Below are 22797 nucleotides of genomic sequence, written 5' to 3' on the forward strand. Positions count from 1 at the left end.
CCAATGTAAGGCTCGATGATTCATTAGTTGTGTATAACACCCAGTGCACCATGCAATACGTGCCCTCCTTACTACCCATCACCAGCCTATCCCATTCCCCCACCCCCTCCCCTCTGAGGCCCTCAGTTTGTTTCTCATAGTCCATAGTCTCTCATGTTTCATTCCCCCTTCTGATTACCCCCCCTTTCTTTATCCCTTTCTTCCCCTACCGATCATCCTAGTTCTTATGCTCCATAGATGAGAGAAATCATATGATAGTTGTCTTTCTCTGCTTGACTTATTTCACTTAGCATTATCTCCTCCAGTGCCGTCCATGTTGTAGCAAATGTTGAGAACTCGTTCTTTCTGATGGCTGAGTAATATTCCATTGTATATATGGACCACATCTTCTTTATCCGTTCGTCTGTTGAAGGGCATCTCAGCTCGTTCCACAGTTCAGCTATTGTGGACAATGTCAATAGAGCCATATTTTGAAACAATGAGTAAACTGAGAAAAGAAATATTTGTCTAAATGACAGCAGTTCTTTTCCTTTGTTTACATCAAGTGTATGAAAATATAATATGTAGTATTTGTTAAAAAGCATGTATAACTATCCATTTTTAAAAGATTATCTTTTCTTTTTTATCATGTATCACTTTTTAATAGAGCAATCATGTTTTAAAAGCCTGGCCCTGAAAGCTGGGAATGAGAGGGAAGGAGAGTAGCTAATGGTACAGTTGGGTTGGAGGGAATATTTTCCTAAGTATGGGAGTGCTTTTATTATGCTTCTTGGCTTAGGCACATGAACAAGAAAAGGAGAAGCTGCAGATGGAGAAGATAAAAGAAGTGAAAGAGGAGCAGAGTCCTTTAGGGTAGAGGAGAAGATGGGATCAGGAAGCTGATGAGGCTCCCTTTCTCTAAAACTAGAAGAAAGTAGTGAGGATTACTGTGTGTGTGTGTGTGTGTGTGTGTGTGTGTGTGTGTGTGTGTGTGTATATATATATATATATATATATATATATATATATATATATGGATAAATTTCTACAACTTGGGGCAGAAGGGTAACAGTTTGTCCCCAAGCCATGTTATTTTTCGTGAAAATAGGAAAGTATCCTACTGAGAGGGGGAGGGTAGGAATGAGAGGTTTACAGTGAGGGATGAAAGTTTAGGCTGGCCATATAGGGGAAGACAAGAGAAGAATCTGACTAGGGACATGCGTACAAGAAGATGGTCAAGCAAAGCTTCCGTCACACACTTGGTGTGCAAGAGGACCTCAGTGCTGTTTTCCTAGAAAATACCGAAAGAAGCATTCCAGTTAGAGTTATGGATTGCCAGTCTGTGCTGCCTTTCCTGGATCTGCATTCTTTGTTATAAAGGGGAAACTTTTCAGAAAAGCAGAATTGGGGGCGCCTGGGTGGCTTAGTCGTTAATCTTCTGCCTTCGGCTCAGTCATGATCCCAGGGTCCTGGGATTGAGCCCCGCATCGGGCTCCCTGCTCTGCTGGGAGCCTGCTTCTTCCTCTCCCACTCCCCCTGCTTGTGTTCCTTCTCTCACTGGCTGTCTCTCTCTCTGTGTCAAATAAATAAATAAAATCTTTAAAAAAAAGAAAAGAAAAGCAGAATTGTTTTGAAACAAACATGGGATTGTATTATACTGTTGTTCTTCTGTAGCTTGCTTTTTTTCACTTCACAATGAGTCTTGAAGATATTTCCTTGTCAGTACATGTAGATGTCTCTTTTAAAAACTACTCGTGTATTAATCAATATTTCTTATTATGGATATACCATAATTTATATAGGATTGTACGTTGTTTCTAACTTCGTACTATTACATATTGCTATTGTGAACATCTTTGTATATATCTTAAGATTGTAGATGCTTTTGCACATGTACAGCTACAGTTGACTCTTGAGCAATGCCAGAGTTAGGGGCCCTTACACCCTACAAAGTAAAAAATCTGTGTATACCTCTTGCCTCCCCCAAAACTTTACCGATAACCTACTGTTGACTGGAAGCCTTATCAATAACATTGAATGTTTTTATTAACAAATATTTTGTATGTTATATGTATTATGTACTGTATTCTTACAATAAAGTAAGCTAGAGAAAAGAAAATATTAAGAAAATCATAAGGAAGAGAAAAATACATTTATAGTACTGTACTGTATTTATAAAATATGTGTGTATAAGTGGACCTGCACAGTTCACACCCGTGTTGTTCAAGGCTCAGTTATATTTCTGAGGCTAGATAACTTAGAATTATTTTGTCAGAGATAATGAACATTTTAAATTTTGTTGAGTACTTTCAAATTGCTGTTCAAATGGTTATATCAGTAGACTCCCAACAATTGAGATAATTCATTTGCCTCACCACAAAATAATGTTATTTCCTTTTTATTTTTGTCAGTCTTATGGCCATAAAATATCTCCTGTTTTAACTTTGCATTTCTTCATATTAGTAAAGCTGAGCATTTTTTGTGTGCTTATAGGCCATTTCTGTTTCTTAGTGAATTGCCCATTTTTATCGCCTTTCTTACTGATTTGCAGAGCTCTTTAAGTGTTGCGGATTTTTGGTCTCATATGTGTTGCAGGTGTTTGCTTCCAGACTGCTAATTCTAGAACAAGTTTTAAATTTTGATACTGTTAAATCTTTCATTCTTTTCCTTGATGGTTGGTGAATTTTGAGTCTTGCTTAGGAATGCCTTCCCCACTTCAAGATTATGTAGATTTCCACCTAAAACTTTTATAGCTGGTCTTGTTTCTTTGTCTATTTTATGTTTACCTCCTTAATCCATCTGGAATTAATATATGTAAATGATATGAGGTAGGGCACTATCATTTTAGATTCAGTAACAAAAATAAATAATACAGAATATTTTCAGGCAATTAATTCTGGAAAGAAAATAGAGACAACTTTTTTTCAGCATTAACTTCTTAGAAGTAAACACTTTTTAGTTCCTTCTGTATGTTTTAGTTTGTGAAGTGGCCACAAATTGTGAAGTTCATTGTGGGGCCAAGTTGCTGCTCATTAGCATTCAGTTTTTTAAAATAAGGCCATTAACTTTTCCATCTAATAAAGAAATTATTAGAAGCATAGGTTTGCATTTCCCAGTTTTTTCAATGTGTGACAAACCATGCAGATGCACATCTGATAGCAGTCAGTGCCTGTAGGTTTTCTAGTTCATAGTTATGACAGATCTTTTAAAGAGTAGGTCATTTGTACAGTAATGAAAATACAGAGAAGGAAGACAGAAGAAGAAAATAGCAAGAGGAAATAGGAAATAAAAGGAAAAAAAAAAGACCAGGAAATCATTGAGAGAACAAAAAAGGAAAGAGGAAAAATAAGAGAAGTCATCTTTTTTCTTGTGGGAGGAGAGTTTATGCTGTCCCAGGCAGTCTTTTAAAAATTATCTCAGGCCCTATGAATAATAGCAGTAATGTGGTTTTGTTGTTTTGTTTATCTGGTTTTTGTCTTCTGTTTTGGGAATGAGATGGACTTCTGCAGTCCTTGTAGGTATCATCTTTTGTGTTGTCTTTTTTTTTTAATTTTTTAATATTTTTCATCATGATAAGTGTACTCTTTAGTGCCTATCCCCTTTTTTCCCCAGCCCCCCACTCGAGCAAAATAAATCAGTCAGATAAATACCATATGATTTCACTCATATGTGGAATTTAAGAAACAAAACAGACGAGCAAAGGGAAAAAAGAAAGACAAGCCAAGAAAAAGACTATTAATTATTGAGAACAGACTGATGGTTACCAGAGGGGAGGTGCTGTCTTTTTTAATAGGCTGTTAGATGTATACTGTTAGATGTATGCTGTTAAAGGGATTCTTGGAATCATGTTTCTTTATTATTTCCTTTAGGCAACTGAGAATTTTGAACCGGCAACTTAGAGAACAAGAAAAAATTCAAAAGTCATCTGGTGCTGTGGAATGCAACCTTGAATGTAGGTAAAAGAGCTTTAAGAACTGATAGTGAATTCTTTGTTCTGGAAATACTGATAAAGAATTGAGCTTTTTTAATTACTTTGTTTTAAGAAGACTTTTAATTTATATTTGAAAAAAATAGGAATAATACTTCAGACTAAAAATTAAAATAGCACAGAAACAAAAATAAAAGATCTGTGCTATTAGCAATGTCCACAATAGCAAAATATGAAAAGGGCCTAGATGTCCTTTGATAGATGGATGGATAAAGAAGATATGGTATATATATATACGATAGAATATTACTCAGCCATCAAAAAGAATAAATCTTGCCATTTGCAATGACATGGATGGACCTAGAAGGTACTGTGCTAAGCAAAATAGGTCAGAGAAAGACAAATACCACGTGATGTCACTCATATGTAAATTGAGAAACAAAACAGATTAACGTAGGGGAAGGGAAGGAAAAATAAAATAAGATAAAAACAGAGAGGAAGGATGCCTAGGTGGCTCAGTCAGTTAAGTGTCTGCCTTCGGCTCAGGTCATGATCCCAGGGTCCTGGGATTGAGCCCCGAATCAGGCTCCTTGCTCAGCAGTGGGCCTGCTTCTCCCTCTTCCTCTGCCTGCCACTCCTCCTACTTGTGCTTTCTCTGTGTGTGTGTGTCTCTCTCTCTGTCAAATAAATAAAATCTTTAAAACAAAACAAAACAGAAAAACAGGGAGGCAAACCATAACAGACTTAACTCTAGGAAACAAACTGAGGGTTGCTGGGGGGGCAGTGGGTGGGGGTATAGGGTAATTGGGTGGTGGGCATTAAGGAGGGCACTTGATGTAATGAGCGTGGGGTATCATATGCAACTGATGAATCACTGAATTATACCCCTGGAACTAATACTACACTATATGTTAACTAAATTGAATTTAAATAAAAAAAATTTTTTTAAAGGTCTGTGCTATTGTATCCCAATAATACACCCCTATTTTTTTTAAAGGCTCTATTTCCTTTCACATGTCTGCTATTTTTATAGAATTGATCTCTTTCACAAATACTGCGTTCCTACCATGTGCCTGGCATTAAAAGAACTATGTATGTGTTTTTTCTTTTTTAAAAATGAGATTACACTGCATATGCTCCTCTGAAGCTTACATTTATTCACTTAATATGTAGTGGACAACCTTTTTTTTTCTTTCTTTTTCAAATTTTTATTTAGATTGTAATACAATATACAGTGTAATAGTAGTTTCAGGTATAGAATTTAGTGATGCATAACTTAATATACAACACCCAGTGCTCATCACAAGTGCCCTCCTTAATTCTCATCACCCATTTAACCCATCCCCCGTCCACCTCCCCTCCAGCAATGCTCAGTTTGTTCTCTGTAGTTAAGAGTCTGTTTTATGGTTTGCCTCTCTTTTCCCCCCTATGTTCATCTGTTTTGTTTCTTAAATTCTACATATTAGTGAAATCATACGGTATTTGTCTTTCTCTGACTTATTTTGCTTCGCATAATACTCTCTTGCTCCATCCCTGTTGTTGCAAATGGTAAAACTTCATTCTTTTTGATGACTGAGTCATATTCCAGTGTGTGTGTGTGTGTGTGTGTGTGTGTGTATCACATTTTCTTTACCCATTCATCAGTCGAGGAACATTTGGACTCTTTCCATAATTTGGCTATTGATAATGTTGCTATAAACATTGGGATGCATGTATTCCTTTGAGTCTGTATTTTTGTATCCTGTGAGTAAATACCTAGTAGTGCAATTGTAGGGTTGTAGGGTAGTTCTGGGTTGTAGGGTAGTTCTATTTTTAACTTTTAGAGGAAACTCCATACTGTTCTCTAGAGTGGCTGCACCAGTTTGCGTTCCCACCAACAGTGGGAACATCCTCGCTAACACCTGTTGTTTCCTGTGTTGTTAATTTTAGCCATTCTGACTGGTATGAGGATATATCTTGTAGTTTTGATTTGGAATTCCCTGATGTTGAGTAATGAGCATCTTTTCATGTGTCTGTTAGCATCTGTATAGCTTCACTGGAAAAATGTCTATTCATGTCTTCTGCCCATTTTTAAACTGGTTTATTTGTTTTTGGGGTGTTGGGTTTGGTAAGTTCTTTATATATTTTGGTTACTAACCCTTTATCAGATATATCATTTACAAATATCTTCTCCCATTCCAAAGGTTGCCTTTTAGTTTTGTTGATTTCCTTTGCTGTGCAGAAGCTTTTTATCTGGATATGGTCCCAGTAGTTTATTTTGCTTTTGTTTCCTTTGCTTTACAAGACCTATCTAGTAAGTTGCTACAGGCAATGTCAAAGAGGTTGCTGTCTCCTCTAGGATTTTGATGGTTTCCTGTCCCACATTTAGGTCTTTCATCCATTTTGAACTTATTTTTGTGTATGGTGTAAGAAGGTTGTCCAGTTTCATTCTTTTCCATGTTGCTATCCAGTTTTCCCAACACATTTGTTGAAGAGACTGTCTTTTTTCTATTGCATATTCTTCCCTGTGTTGTTGAAGACTAGTTGACCATATAGTTGTGAGTTCATTTCTGCGTTTTCTGTTCTGTTCCACTGATCTGTGTGTCTGTTTTTATGTCAGTATCATACTGTCTTGATGACTACAGCTTTGTAGTATAACTTGAAGTCTGGAATTATAATGCCTCCAGCTTTGCTTTTCTTTTTCAAGATTGCTTTGGCTATTCAGGGTCTTTTGTGGTTCCACATAAATTTTAGGATTGTTTTTTCAAGCTCTGTGAAAAATGCTGGTGGTATTTTGATAGGGATTGCATTAAATGTGTAGATTGCTTTGGGAAGTATAGACTTTTTTTTTGAAGATTTTATTTATTTGAGAGAGACAGAGATAGAGCATGAGCAGGGCCAGAAGCAGAGGGACAGGGAGAGAGATAAGCAGACTCCCCGCAGAGTATGGAGCCTGACACGGGGCTCGATCCAAGGACCCTGAGATCATGACCTGATCCAAAGTCAGATGCTCAACCAACTGAGCCACCCCAGCGCCCTGGAGTATAGACGTTTTAACAATATTTGTTCTTCCAGTCTATGAGCATGGAATGTTTTTCTCTTTCTTTGTGTCGTCTTGGATTTCTTTCATTAGTATTGTATAGTTTTCAGAATACAAATCTTTTACCTCTTTGGTTAGGTTCATTTTTAGGTATCTTATGGTTTTTGGTGCAATTATAAATGAGATTGATTCCTTGCCTTCTCTTTCTGCTGCTTTATTGTTGGTGTATAGAAATGCAACAGATTTCTGTGCACTGATTTTGTATCCTGCGACTTTACTGAATTTATGTATCAGTTCTAGCAATTTTTTGGTGGAGTCTTTGGGTTTTCTATATTTAGTATCATGTCATCTGCAAACAGTGAAAGTTTGACTTTTTCCTTTCCAATTTGGATGACTTTTATTTCTTTGTGTTATCTGATTGCTGAGGCTAGGACTTACAATAGCAGTGGTGAGAGTGGACGTCCTTGTCTTGTTCCTGACTGTAGAAGAAAAGGTCTCAGTTTTTCCCCACTGAGGATTATATTAGCTGTGGGTTTTTTCATATATGGCCTTTATTATGTTGAAGTATGTTCCATCTAAACCTACTTTATTGAAGGTTTTTATCATGAAATGATGTTGTAGTTTGTCAAATGCTTTTTCTGCATCTATTGAGAGGATCATATGATTCTTAGCCTTTCTTTTGTTAATGTGGTGTATAACTTTGATTGATTTCTGAATATTGACCACCCTTGCAGCCCAGGAATAAGTCCCACTTGATTGTGGTGAATGATTCTTTTAATGTACTGTTGGATACAATTTGCTAGTATTTTGTTGAGAATTTTTACGTTCATGTTCATCAGGGATATTGGCCTGCAGTGTTGTGTTTTTTTTTAGTGGAGTCTCTGTCTGGTTTTGGAATCAGAGTAGTGCTGGCCTCATAGGATCAGTTTGGAAGTTTCCCTTCCATTTCTATTTTTTGGAATAGCTCAAGAAAAATAGGTATTAACTCTTCTTTAAATGTTTGGTAGAATTCCCCTGTGAAGCCATCTGGCCCTGGACTTTTGTTTATTGGGAGATTTTTGATTACTGCTTCAGTTTCTTTGCTGGTTATTGGTCTGCTCCAGTTTTCTATTTCTTCCTGTTTCAATTTTGGTAGTTTATGTGTTTCTAGGAATTTATCCATTTCTTCCAGGTTGTCTAATTTGTTGACATACAATTTTTCATAAAATTCTCTTATAATTGTTTGTATTTCTGTGATGTTGGTTGTTATTTCCCCTCTCTCTTTTGTGATTTTATTTATTTTGGTCCTTTCTCTTTCTTTTTGACAAGTCTGTCTAGGGGTTTATCAATTTTATTAATTTTTTCAAAGAACCAGTTCCTGGTTCCATTGATCTATTCTACTGGTTTTTTAGCTTCTATTATCATTTATTTTTATTCTAATCTTTATTATTTCCATTCTTCTGCTGGCTTTGGGCTTCGTTTATTGTTTTCCTAGCTCCTTTAGGTGTAAGGCTAAGTTGTTTGAGATTTTTCTTGCTTCTTGAGGAAGGCTTGTATTGCTATATACTTCCCTTTTAGGACTGCTTTTATTACATCCCGAAGGTTTTGGACCATTGTGTTTTCATTTTCATTTGTTTCCATGTATTTTTTTTTTAATTTCTTCTTTAATTTCCTAGTTGACCCATTCATTCTTTGGTAATATGTTGTTTAACCTCCATGTGTTTATGGTCTTTCCAAATTTTTTCTTGTGAATTCAAATTTCATAGCTATTGTGGTCAGAAAATATGCATGGTATGATCTCAATCTTTTTCTACTTGTTGAGGCCTGATTTGTGACCTAGTATATGATCTATTCTGGAGAATGTCCCATGTGCACTTGAAAAGAATGTGTATTCTGCTGCTTTGGGAAGAAATGTTCTGAATATATGTTAAGTCCATCTAATCCAGTGTGTCATTGAAAGCCATTGTTTCCTTGTTGATTTTCTGCTTACATGATCTGTCCATTGATGTAAGAAGGGTTTTAAAGTCCCCTACTATTATTGTATTATTATCAATGAGTTCCTTTATGTTTCTTATTAATTATTTTATATGTTTGGATGCTCCCAAGTTGGAGGCATAAATATTTACAATTGCTGTATCTTCTTATTAGATTGTCTCCTTTATTATGATACAGTACTCTTCTTCATCTCTTGTCACAGTCTTTGGTGTAAAGTCTAGTTTGGGGGCGCCTGGGTGGCTCAGTTGGCTAAATGTCTGACTTTAGCTCAGGTCACGAACTCAGGGTTCTGGGATTGAGCCCCATATGAGGCTCTGCACTCAGCAGAGAGTCTGCTTCTCCCTCTCCCCATGCCCCTCCCCCTACTCATGCACTTGTGCTCTCTTTCAAATAAATGAAATCTTTAAAAAAAAAAGTAAAACAACAACAAAAAAAGTGTAGTTTGTCCAATCTAAGTATTGCTACTCTGGCTTTCTTTTGACATCCATTTGCATGATGTTTCTCCATCCCCTCACTTTCTTTCTTTCTTTAATTTATTTATTTACCTTAGAGAGTGTGCACAAGTCGGAGGAGTGGCAGTGGGAGAGAATCTTTCAACAGACTCCCCGCTGAGTGCAGAGCTGGACACGGGGCTTGAACCCATGACCCCTGAGATCATGACCTGGGTTGAAACCAAGAGTCAGACGCTCAACCATCTGAGCCACCCAGGCGCCCCTCCACGCCCTCACTTTCAATCTGCAGGTGTCTTTAGGTCTAAAATGACTCTCTTATTTTTCTTTATCCATTCTGATATCCTCTATCTTTTGAAGAATTTAGTCCATTTACATTCAGAGTAATTTTTGATAGATAGGTACTTAGTGCCACTTTATTACTTGTTTTGTCATTGTTTCTGGAGATTTTCTCTGTTCCTTGCTAGTCTTTGTCACTTTTGATCTTTCCTTCCCACTCAGAGAGTCCCCATTAATATTTCTTGCAGGGCTGGTTTACTGTTTATAAACTCCTTTAGTTTTTGTTTGTATGGGAAACTTTTTATCTCTCCTTCTATTCTGAATGCCAGCCTTGCTGGATAGGGTATTGTTGGCTGCAGATTTTTGCCATTCAGCACATTGAATATATCATGCCCACTCCCTTTTGGCCTGCCAAGTTTCTGTGGAGAGATCTGTAGATAGCCTTATGGGTCTTCCCTTGTAAGTTAGGGACTTGTTTTGTCTTGCTGCTTTTAGAATTTTTTTCTTCATCACTGTATTTTGCAGATTTAACTACAGTATGTCTCGGTGTTGGCATGCTTTTGTTGATTTTGATGGGAGTTCTCTCTGCCTCCTGGATGTCTATTTCCCCCAGCAGATTAGGGAAGTTTTCAGCTTTTCTTTCCTCAAATAAACCTTCTGCCGCCTTTTCTCTCTCTTCTGGTACTGCTGTGATACGAATGTTATTACATTTGATGGAGTCGGTGAGTTCCCTAAATCTACTCTTGTGATCCATCATCCTTCCTTCTCTCTTTTGTTCAGCTTCATTATTTTCCATAACTCTATCTTCTGTATCACTTATTTGTTCCTCTGCTTCTTCCATCCTTGTGGTCATTGCATCCAGATGGTTTCAAATCTCAGATATTACATTTTTCATTTCTGCCTGATTGTTTTTTCACTCTTTTATCACTGTGGTAAGGGCCTCCCTGAAGTCTTCCAGCTTTTCTCAAGTCCAGCAAGCATCCTTATGATTGTGGTTTTAAATTTTCATTCAGGCATATTACTTATGTGTGTTTCTTTTTTTTATCTGTTTCTATTAGATCTCTGGCCATGATCTTTTCTTGTTCTTTCTTTTGGGATGAATTCCTCTGTCTTGGCATTTTGTCTAGGTCTCTGTCTTCTGTGTGTTAGGAAGGCCTGTGATGTTTCCTGCTCCTGAGAGTAATGACTTTATGAAGAAGAGTCATATAGTGTCCAGTCCAGGGCCTGGTGCTTCAGGAAGCATCTCTGATGTGTGCCGCATGCACTCAGCTGCTGTGTGTGGCTGCTCTGTCCCTCAGGTCAGTCGTCTGCAGAGGTTCTCCTTACCTGCCATGGGCAGTGTTTGAACCTTGGCCAGAGTGTGGTGAGTTAATTAGGTGTCTCTGGTCTGCTTGTTAAATGAGGCTTGATGCTACTTCCACTAGAACTGAATGAAGCCTTGCAGAACACTGTGGTTGGTAGACGTGGTATGTGCTGGGGTTTGTGCTGATCTTCTGGGTAGGGGCTTGCTGCGCTGGTCCTTTAACTTGTCTGAGAAGAGTAGTACCAGCAGAGCACAGGCAGGACTTGGTGTAAGCAGGTTAAGCAGCCAGTGTTGGTGCTGTGCTGCTTACTAGATTGGTTTATGCTGAGGGGTGGGGAAGGAAATGGTGCCAGCCAGCCCCTTTGTTCCCAGACACGGGAGTCTGTGCTTGCTGCTCTCAGGGAGGCCCTCTCAGAAGAGTGAATAATTTCCCCTTGTGTGTCTTATGCATTTTGCAGATTGCTGTTTTTACGCTGTCCGTCTCTATGTTGCTTGCTTGCCTGGAGCAGCACAGTGCACTTTGGGCTCTATCCCAGCCAAGCCTGCTGACTTTTAAAACTCCAAACCTTGGGGACTTGGTGTGGTAGAGACCTGCGCTGGTCTTCTGGGGGAGGGTCTCACTGCACTGGGACAGAAGGGCAGTCATGCCAGAGGACAGCGTGGGATTTGGAACAAGCTGGTTAAACAGGCAGGGTCCTGGTTAGCTGCCCTCAGCAGGTGTCGCTGAGGCATCTGCTGGCTCTTCTGTCCGTGGAGAGGCAACACTGCCTCTCACAGATGCGTTCCAGGGAGTAGGAGGTCTTTCCCTGGGTCCCTTAGGTGATCCTCAGATCATGCTGTCTGCCCTGGGGTTGCTTCCCTGCCCTCTCTCCAGGAGTAGGGCAGTGCCCTCAGATCTCTATCCCACCCAAGCCCAGGGACCTTTAAAACTCCAGTCTTTGAACCCTGCTAATGGCAAAAATTCATGAAAATTGGCCCCTCTCATTTTCCCAGCCATTGGTTTTGGGGAAGTGTTCTCCCTGTAGGTTTCCCTGTGTGCCCCAGTCTGCATCACCTTTCTCCGCGACCAGGGTTGCCTCCCTTCTGCAGTACCTGCAACCCTCTTCCCCCCCAAACCACGTCTCTGCACTTCCTCCCTTCCTCCATGTGACCTCTTCTCTCCCTCAGGTTGTACAGTTTGTTCTATCAGTCCTCAGATCAATTTCTTGGGTGTTTAGAATGATTTGATAGTTATCTAGCTATGTTCAAGGGACGAGGCAACCCTAGGGTCCTCCAACTACGCCACCATCTTAGCTCCCCCCCAATCAAATCTGTACTGGGTATTTTTCTTTCTGTTTAAGAACTGTTTTGGGGGGGGGGTCGGAAAAAGATGGCAGAGGAGTAGGGGACCTTTTTTCAGCTGGTACCCTGAATCGAGCTGGATATCTACCAGATCATCCTGAACACCCACGATATCAGCACGAGCTGTAGGAAGATGCATCTGGATCTCTACAAACTAATATCTCTAGTAGCGCTGAGTATTGGGATACAAAGTGGCGAGCTGTGAATCTGCACGCAGATATCGGAAGATAAACGGAAGGGGGAGGGAGCCGCCGCGCTTGGGCGCCGGGAAGCCATAGCCACCTGCACTGGGGAGCGGGCCGGACTCGCGGACAGGCACCGGCGGGAAAGCAGACTGAGACCGTGAGCCTGGGAGCGCCTGTGCGACCAGACTGAAAACCGGAGCTCCGGAGCGCTCACTCAAACTAGACTGAAACCCGGAACTTGGGAGCGCACGTGCAACCAGACTGAAAACTGGCACTCTGGAGCGTGTGCAAACCACACTGAAACAGGGAACTTGGGAGCATGCGCGGGAACCGGGGGCGGCTGGCTGTGTTAGAAGCACAAAGAACAGAGACGTGACAGCCCTGGAAGTGAGGGCTGGGACTCTGGCTGTGGGGTGCACATCCTGGGACGCTGCAGGGTTTAGCAGCACCGAAAGAAACAGAGTTAAAGTGGCCAGGAGAGCTCAGTGGAGAGCAGACTGCAATCTCTCTGTTCTGAGACAGAGGCTAGGATACAGCCACTGCTGCTCTGACTCTCAGAAGAGTCACAGAAAACCACCAGGGAAAGCCACCAGAGAACAAAAGCCTGGAAATACCAGTTCATATTGTGCCCATCCCCACCCCCCCTTGCACAGAACAGGGCGACTCTACCCAAACAGGGTTGCCTGAGTATCACGCGGCAGGCCCCTCCCCCCAGAAGACAGGCTGAAAAATCAAGAAGCCCACATCCCTAGGGTCCCTATAAAACAAGTGCACATTGCTTGGGTCCTGGTCAATAATTTGGGCTCTGTATCCCTGCAACCTCTCCTCATCAGAATGATGAGGAGGAGAAATCCCCCCCCAACAAAGAAAAGATACAGAGTCTGTGGCCTCTGCCACAGAACTAATGGATATGGATATAACCAGATTGTCAGAAATGGAGTTCAGAGTAACAATGGTCAAGATGATTTGTAGGCTTGAAAAAAATATTAACAAGAACATACAATCTCTAAGGGCGGAAATGAGAGTGAATCTGGCAGAAATTAAAAATGCTATGAATCAAATGCAGTTTAAACTACATGTTCTGATGGCCGGTAAATGAGGCAGAAGAATGAATTAGTGAATTGGAAGATGGGATGGTAGAAGAGAAGGAAAAAACGGAAACTTGGCTCAAAAAAATCCAATCTCAATAATGTAGATTACAGGAGATTACTGACTCCATGAAACATTCCAATGTCAGAATCATCGGCATCCCCGAGGGGATGGAGAAAGAGAGAGGTCTAGAAGATATACTTGAACAAATTGTAGCTGAGAACTTCCCTAATCTGACAAAGGAAACAAGCATTCGTGTCCAAGAGGCAGAGAGGACGCCTCCCAAGATCAATGAGAACAGACCTACACCACGTCACGTCATAATGCAGTTTGCAAATATTAGATCCAAGGATACAGTCTTGAAAGCAGCCAGAGGGAAGAGAATCCTCACGTACAGAGGGAGGAACATCAGAATAACGTCAGACCTGTCTACAGAAACCTGGCAGGCCAGGAAAGGTTGGCAAAGTATTTTCAGAGCTCTGACTGAGAACATGCAGCCAAGGATCCTTTAGTCAGCAAAACTGTCATTCAGAATTGATGAAGAGACAAGGACCTTCCAAGACTGGCAGAAACTGAAAGAATATGTGACCATCAAGCCAGCTCTATAAGAAATATTAAGGGGGGTTCTATAAAAGTAAAAAGACCCCAAGAGTGATACAGAACAGAAATTTGCAATCTGTAGAAACAAAGACGTCACGGGCAACATGACATCATTAAAATCATATCTCTCAAAAATCACTCTCAATGTGGATGACCTAAATGCTCCCATAAAATGCCACAGGGTTGCAGATTGGATAAAAAGACATGACCCATCCATTTGCTGTCTACAAGAGACTCATTTTGAACCTAAAGATACATCCAGACTGAAAGTGAAGGGATGGAAAACCATTTTTCATGCCAATGGACCTCAAAAGAAAGCTGGGGTAGCAATTCTCATATCAGACAGATTAGATTTTAAACTAAAGACTGTAGTTAGAGATACAGAAGGACACTATATTATTCTTAAAGGATGTATCCAACAAGTGGATATGACAATTATAAATATCTATGCCCCCAACAGGGGAGCAGCTAGATACACAAGCCAACTCTTAACCAGAATAAAGAGACATATAGATAATAATACGGTAATAGTAAGGGACCTCAACACTCCGCTGTCAGCAATAGACAGATCACCTAAGCAGAAAATCAACAAAGAAACAAGAGCTTTGAATGATATACGGAACCAGATGGACCTCATAGATATATACAGAACACTACACCGCAGAACAACAGAATACTCATTCTTTTGGAATGCACATGGAACTTTCTCCAGAATAGACCATATACTGGGTCACAAAACAGGTCTCAACTGATACCAAAAGACTGAGATTATTCCCTGCATATTCTCAGACCACAATGCTTTGAAACTGGAACTCAATCACAAGGAAAAATTTGGAAGAAATTCAAACACTTGGAAACTAAGAACCATCCTGCTCAAGAATGATTGGGTAAACCAGGTAATTAAGGAGATTAAGCAGTTTTTGGAGACCAACGAAAATGAAAACACCTCGGTCCAAAACCTATGGGACACTGCAAAGGCAGTCCTTAGGGGAAAATACATAGCCATCCAAGCCTCACTCAAAAGAATAGAAAAATCTAAAATGGAGTTTTTATATTCTCACCCCAAGAAGCTGGAGCTGGAACAGAAGAACAGGCCTGACCCTTGCAGGAGAAGGCAGTTGATCAGGATTAGAGCAGAGATCAATGAATTAGAAACCAGGAGCACAGTAGAGCAGATCAACAAAACTAGAAGCTGGTTCTTTGAAAGAATAAATAAGATCGATAAGCCACTGGCCAGACTTATTCAAAAGAATAGAGAAAGGACCCAAATTTATAAAATTATGAATGAAAGGGGAGAGATAGGACCAACACCAATGAAATAGGAAGGATCATTAGAAACTTTTATCAACAACTTTATACCAATAAATTAAACAACCTGGAAGAAATGGATGCCTTCCTGGAAACCTATAAACTACCAAGACTGAAACAGGAAGAAATTGATTATTTAAACAGACCGATTAATTATGAAGAGAGTGAAGCAGTGATCAAAAACCTCCCCAAAAACAAGAGTCCAGGGCCTGACGGATTCCCCGGGGAATTCTACCAAACATTCAAAGAAAAAATAATATCTGTTCTTCTGAAGCTGTTTCAAAAAATAGAAACAGAAGGGAAACTACCAGACTCATTCTGTGAGGCCAGTATTACCTTGATCCCCAAACCAGGCAAAGACCCCATCAAAAACGAGAATTACAGACCGATATCCCTGATGAATATGGACGCCAAAATTCTCAACAAGATCCTAGCTAATAGGATCCAACAGTACATGAAAAGGATTATCCATCATGACCAAGTGGGATTCATCCCTGGGATGTAAGGGTGGTTCAACATTCGCAAATGCATCAGTGTGATACATCATATCAACAAGAAAAGAGTCAAGAACCATATGATCCTCTCAATTGATGCAGAAAAAGCATTTGACAAAATACAGCATCCTTTCCTGATTAAAACCCTTCAGAGTGTAGGGGTAGAGGGTATATTCCTCAATTTCATAAAAACCATCTATGAAAAGCCTACAGCGAATATCATTTTCAATGGGGAAAAGCTGGAAGCCTTTCCCTTAAGATCAGGAACACGACAAGGATGCCCACTCTCACCATTACTATTCAACATAGTACTAGAAGTCCTTGCAACAGCAATCAGACAACAAAAAGGGATAAAAGGTATTCAAATTGGCAAAGAAGTCAAACTGTCTGTCTTCGCAGATGACATGATACTCTATATGGAAAACCCAAAAGACTCCACCCCCAAATTACTAGAACTAATAGAGCAATTCAGTATTGTGGCGGGATACAAAATCAATGCTCAGAAATCAGTTGCATTTCTATACACAAATAATGAGACTGAAGAAATAGGGAATCAATTCCATTTACAATAGCACCAAAAATCATACGTTATCTCGGAATTAATTTAACCGGAGACATAAAGGATCTATATTCTAGAAACTACAGATCACTCTTGAACGACATTGAAAAAGACACAAAAAGATGGAAAAATATTCCATGCTCATGGATCGGAAGAATAAACATAGTTAAAATGTCTATGCTACCCAGAGCAATCTACACTTTCAATGCCATCCTGATTAAAATACCAATGACGTTTTTCAAAGAACTGGAACAAACAGCCCTTAAATTTGTGTGGAACCAGAAAAGGCCCCGAATCGCCAAGGAATTGTTGAAAAGGAAAAACAAAGCTGGGGGCATCACGTTACCTGATTTCAAGCTATGCTACAAAGCTGTGATCACAAAGACAGCATGGTACTGGCACAAAAACAGACACATAGACCAATGGAACAGAATAGAGAACCCAGAAATGGACCCTCAGCTCTTTGGGCAACTAATCTTTACAAAGCAGGAAAAAACATCCAGTGGAAAAAAGACAGTCTCTTCAATAAATGGTGCTGGGAAAATTGGACAGCTACATGCAAAGGAATGAAACTTGACCACTCTCTCACACCATACACAAAAATAAACTCCAAATGGATGAAAGACCTCGATGTGAGACAGGAATCCATCAAAATCCTAGAGGAGAACATAGGCTGCAACCTCTTTGACATTGGCCACAGCAACTTTTTTCATGACACATCTCCAAAGGCAAGAGAAACAAAAGAAGAAATGAACCTGTGGGACTTCATCAAGATAAAAAGCTTCTGCACAGCCAAGGAAACAGTCAGAAAAACTAAGAGGCAGCCCACGGAATGGGAGAAGATATTTGCAAATGACACTACAGATAAAAGACTGGTATCCAAGGTCTACAAAGAACTTCTCAAACTCAATGCACGAGAAATAAATCAAAAAATGGGCAGAAGGTACACAGACACTTCAATGAAGACATACAAATGGCTAACAGACACAAAAAATGTTCAAAATCATTAGCCATCAGGGAAATTCAAATCAAAACCACCTTGAGATAGTACCTTACACCAGTTAGAATGGCAAAAATGGACAAGGCGGGAAACAACAATTGTTGGAGAGGATGTGGAGAAAGGGGAACCCTCTTACACTGTTCGTGGAAATGCAAAGTGGTACAGCTACTTTGGAAAACAGCGTGGAGGTCCCTTAAAAAGTTAAAAATAGAGCTACCCTATGATCCAACAAATGCACTACTGGGTATTTACCCCAAAGATACAGACGTAGTGAAGAGGAGGGCCATATGCACCCCAATGTTCATAGCAGCATTGTCCACAATAGCTAAATTGTGGATGGAGCCAAGATGCCCTTCAACAGATGACTGGATTAAGAAGATGTGGTCCATATATACAACGGACTATTACTCAGCCATCAGAAAGAATGATTACCCAACATTTGCAGCAACAAGGACGGGACTGGAGGAGATTATGCTAAGTGAAATAAGTCAAGCAGAGAAAGACAATTATATGGTTTCACTCATTTATGGAACATAAGAAATAGCAGGAAGATCGGAAGGAGAAGGAAGGGAAGAATGAAGGGGGGTAAACAGAAGGGGAAATGAACCATGAGAGACTATGGACTCTGGGAAACAAACTGAGGGCTTCAGAGGGAAGAAGGGTAGGGGATTGGGATAGGCCGGTGATGGGTATTAAGGAGGGCATATATTGCATGGAGCACTGGGTATTATACGCAAATAATGAATCTTGGAACACTACATCAAAAACTAAGGATGTACTGTATGGTGACATAACATAATAAAAAAATTATCATTAAAAAAAGAACTGTTTGGATATTCTGCTTATGTGGTTCCACCATAATGTATTTGAAGTTCTCTGATGTTACCTAGGTATTTTCACAGTGTAAACAGTGCTGCAGTAAAAGTCTTATACATATGTCTTTGTGCACATGTGTGAGCATTTTGTAGATTATAGCTGTAGAATTATTGAGTCAAAGGATATATACAGTTGCAATTTTGGCAGATATTGCCAAATTGTGCTTATGGATCATAGAGTTTAAAATAATAGAAAAAAGTGAAAAAACCTATAACAGAGTAAAAGATGAGAACTATTTGTTTCTTTCTTTGTTTTTGTATTCTTGGGATCTTTTCCTAAGCCTGACAAAACTCAGATGCCACAAAGGAAGAGATGATCAAATTTGTCTGCAGAATTTTTTTCATTTTCTGCACAGCAAAATTAGAAACACATTTAAAATGCATCAACAAAATGGGGGAAGTATTTTCGTAATACATGATATGACAAAGGCTTAATTTTCTTAATATATAAATAGCTCTTACAAAGCAATAGGAAAAATATGACCACCCAGCAGCACACACAGTTCATAAAAGTGGTCATCTTCACCAGAGTACTTTTGGAAAAAGTCACTCTGATTCCCCTATGAATAAACAGTGGGGGTGGGGATGGGTGGGAAAGGAGGTTAAGATAGGAAGTGGGGAGATAGGTGGTTGCCATTCTAAATAATTAATCTCTTTTTAGTCTCTGCTCATTTACCTTATTGTTCCCTTGAGAGCATTTATCGCTATTTATAATTACTTGTTTGTTATCAGCTCTTTGAGAGCAGGGACCATGTCTGCTAATCACCACTGTACATCCGGATTCTAACACCGTTCCTCACCTAGTAAGCCTTCACTCAAGGCTGTTAAATGAATGGTGCCGTATACTTTTATAGCCATTAAAGAGAATGTGATAGATCTCTGCCGATACATATCGATCTTATGGGGGGGGGGAGGCACAGTTAGAAACTATGGGTACAGTATGAGTCATCTCTTTTTAAATATATATGTTATATGCACAAGTATTTTTCCAGAAAGATACCAAAGTTAATAGTGATTGCCTTCAGGAGGAGAGCGGTTTTACTTTGTGCATGTATTATTATTTCAATAATAAAGGTGAAAATTTTTTTAATGCCCTAGATATCAGTTGGAGAAGAAAGGTTATGACTTCTGCATCAAATTTTAAAAATATATTTAGTATTTACATGGAACTGCTCAAGCATATAATTGTTAAGCAAAATCAATAAATTCCAAATCTTTTTTTTTAAAAAACAGATCTTTTCCAGGTTTATGCTTTTTAAATTCGGGCAAAAATGATTTGATCTGTTTTGTTGTGCAGTGTTTTCCCTTCAGTCATTGAACAAGTCCCTGCAAAACCAATTACAAGAGTCACTTAAGAGCCAGGAATTACTACAGAGTAAAAATGAAGAACTTTTAAAAGTGATTGAAAATCAGAAAGATGAAAACAAAAAATTTGCCGGTATATTTAAAGAGAAAGATCAAACTTTACTTGAAAATAAACAACAATTTGACATTGAGACAACAAGAATAAAAATTGGTATGTATTTGAATTGTAGTTATGGTTGGATTTTTTAAAAGGATGAGGAAACTGTAACTTTTCTGTGGTTTCAGAATTGGAGGAAGCCTTAGTCAATGTGAAAAGCTCTCGGTTTAAGTTAGAAGCTGCTGAAAAGGAAAACCAAATATTGGGAATAACATTACGTCAGCGTGATGCTGAGGTGACTCGCCTGAGAGAACTAACCAGGTAATGTTGACTTCATTTGAATAACCCACCTCTTGTCAGATTATTTATAGACTTCAAAAGTCATTTTAGGCCTCCTGCCTTTCCCCCTTTTCTCTTATTCTGTCAATAATTTCTAATGATGTTTTCTTCTGTTCCAGTTAGGTTTAGAAATGCCAAACCTGGCTCAGTGCTTTTTTAAACCATGTGATTCCAGGAAAAGGGCTCTTGTAAGGAGCTTCAGCTTTTTATAAGTAAGCTGAAGACTAACTTAGCAAATGGTGGAGAGCCCCCTGGCTCTGAAGCCAGAGAGACCTGAGTGGAATCCCAGCTCCACCATGTACTAGCTGCGTGACTTTAAGCAAGTTATTTACCCTCTCTAAACGTCAACTGTAAAGTGGGGTGTGATTAGGTTTGATGGGAACACTAAGAAATCATTCACGTGAAGCACTGAGCACAGAAACCCTCATGCCAGATGATCTCAGGAAAGTCATTTAGCCTCTTTGAGCCTCAGTCATTTCATCATGAAAGGGACTGAGTTGGCAGCAACAACCCCTAAGAGCCCTTGCTTCCCTAACATGTCTTTTCTCCAATAAATAAAATCACGCCCTCAATTTTTATATGATACGTACTTTCAGATTTCAGTTTTCTCTTGAGACATTTGTCAAGAATTGGATTTCCAACTACATATTTAAATCCTAGAGAAGTCAGTGATTTTAGGCCTGAATAGCATCAGATCTGACCATGCATTTGAATGATCCTAGAAGTTCATAGTTCCAAATACAAAACAATTTTGAATATAAAATAATCTCCTTTATATTTCAAATGAAAAGATGTTTTGAATTATGGACTTCTAGAGAAATCGATGGAATAGTGATACATATGTATATATGATAATTTATTTAGTTTTGTGAACATTTGAAATGATTATATATAAGCTATGTTAATATAGAAATACTGCTTTTTTCCACATTCATATTTCATTCAAACTTTTATTGAACAATGGGGACAAGCAAAAGACACTTATATATCCATGTAGTGTTATAATTAATTAGGCTCTGGTCAGAGTTTCTAAAATGTTGGCTTATACCACTCTTGTTCAAAGTAAAGTGAGAGAATGTCCCTTCTTATGAAAGCCTTTATAAAGTCGCCAAAGAAAAGCATCTCCTCTTTTTGGAGGAGTAATTTTGGGATGAAAACTCTGTTATTATCAAGTATTTATGGTAAAAGAAGCCAGTCACAGAAGACCACATTGTATGATTTCATTTAATATGACATGTTCAGAATAGGCAAACCCATGGAAACAAAAAATAGATTAGTGGTTGCCAAGGGCTGGGAGAAGAGGGGAAGAAGCGGGGGGTGAGTGCTAGTGGGTACAGAGTTTCCTTTTAAGGTGATGAAAATGTTCTGAAATTGGAGAGAGGTAACAATTATATAACTCTGTGAATATACTAAAAACAACTCAGTTATACACTTTAAAAGAGTGAATTTTATACTATATAAATTATATCTCAATAAACTTTTTAAAAAGAAGTACATATGGTGTATAGTCCATTTGGAAAAGAAAACTAGGACAGCAAGTCAGCATGGTCAGACTCCACGAGGAGCCGCTGCGTAGGTGTCCCGGGGAGCATCTCTTCAGCATAAGGGGCATGGTGCTCAGCCTCTGGCAGAAAATGCAGCAGAGGACCTAGTTGCCTGAGAATTTGCTCTGCTCCCAGTCTTTACTTCATACTACTAAATCTAGCTCCTTTGTAAGCATGAAGTCAGAAGCTGGTGTTATCTTTTATTTATAATGTACTTTGATTTTTTTTTCCTGAAGTCTTCTCCCTCCCATATCTATTATTTTATTTGTCCCCATCTATGATGGAAGGATTTTAACGTCTGCATTTTCATAGATGGGGAAACTGGGACCATGCAAGTTAAATATTAATAGAAAGTTAATAATGGAGCTGGAACTGGAACTCACATCTCTCAATCCCTAGGCAGGCTTTCTGTCACACCTGTACATGACCTGTCCTTAGCTAAAATAGTTTATTCCTGGTAACAACTCCATGGCTGATTTAGTCTAAGGGAACCTTAGCATTTTCTTTTTAAACCTGAGAGATGGAGGGATGAATGAGTGGATTCGTTTGCTTATTCATTTATTCAACAAACATTTATTGTATATTATGTTCCAAATACATATGTGTGAAATACAAAAATATGTGATCATTTTAGTTGCTGAGTATCCATGTCATCAAGTTAAAAGCTTATTCTAGCACTTTGATGATGGATATAGGACGATACATCCCTTTTTAAGAATGAACTCGACTAAATACTATTTAACATGTGTGGGGCATTTGTGAAGAAAATTAATAATAAAAATGCAAGGACAATTTTCATAGTAAGTAATAGTATAATTATTATAGGAATTAGCATAAATGGAAACCCAGGGAAATGAAGGGACTTCCCTGACTTTCACAGCCCAAGCTGGCACCTGGGCCAAGATTTTAGATTCCCTCTCGAGCCTTGCTTTCTGTTTTGGAAAGCACAGCTTCTCTCTGACAGAAGAGGACGTGGTTTTTTTTTTGTTTGTTTGTTTGTTTTTAAAGATTTTATTTATTTACGTGACAGAGAGACAGCCAGGGAGAGAGGGAACACAAGCAGGGGGAGTGGGAGAGGAAGAACCAGGCTCATAGCGGAGGAGCCCAATGTGGGACTCTATCCCGGAACG

General features: G+C 39.1%; 1 protein-coding gene across 1 annotated transcript in view; it reads left to right on the forward strand.

Moving 5' to 3' along the window:
- The window catches only part of CCDC14 (coiled-coil domain containing 14), a 49317-nt gene that overhangs the window by 21391 nt on the left and 5129 nt on the right, over nucleotides 1-22797 (forward strand). Inside the window, exons 10-12 of the mRNA XM_045812611.2 lie at nucleotides 3849-3931; nucleotides 19680-19898; nucleotides 19973-20105. Of these exons, the coding sequence (XP_045668567.2) occupies nucleotides 3849-3931; nucleotides 19680-19898; nucleotides 19973-20105 (435 nt within the window). The remainder of the gene's footprint in view (nucleotides 1-3848; nucleotides 3932-19679; nucleotides 19899-19972; nucleotides 20106-22797) is intronic.

The sequence above is a fragment of the Ursus americanus genome, chromosome 4, assembly GCF_024610735.1.
Source record: "Ursus americanus isolate L20-20 chromosome 4, mUrsAme1.1.p, whole genome shotgun sequence".
NCBI classification, from domain to species: Eukaryota; Metazoa; Chordata; class Mammalia; order Carnivora; family Ursidae; genus Ursus; species Ursus americanus.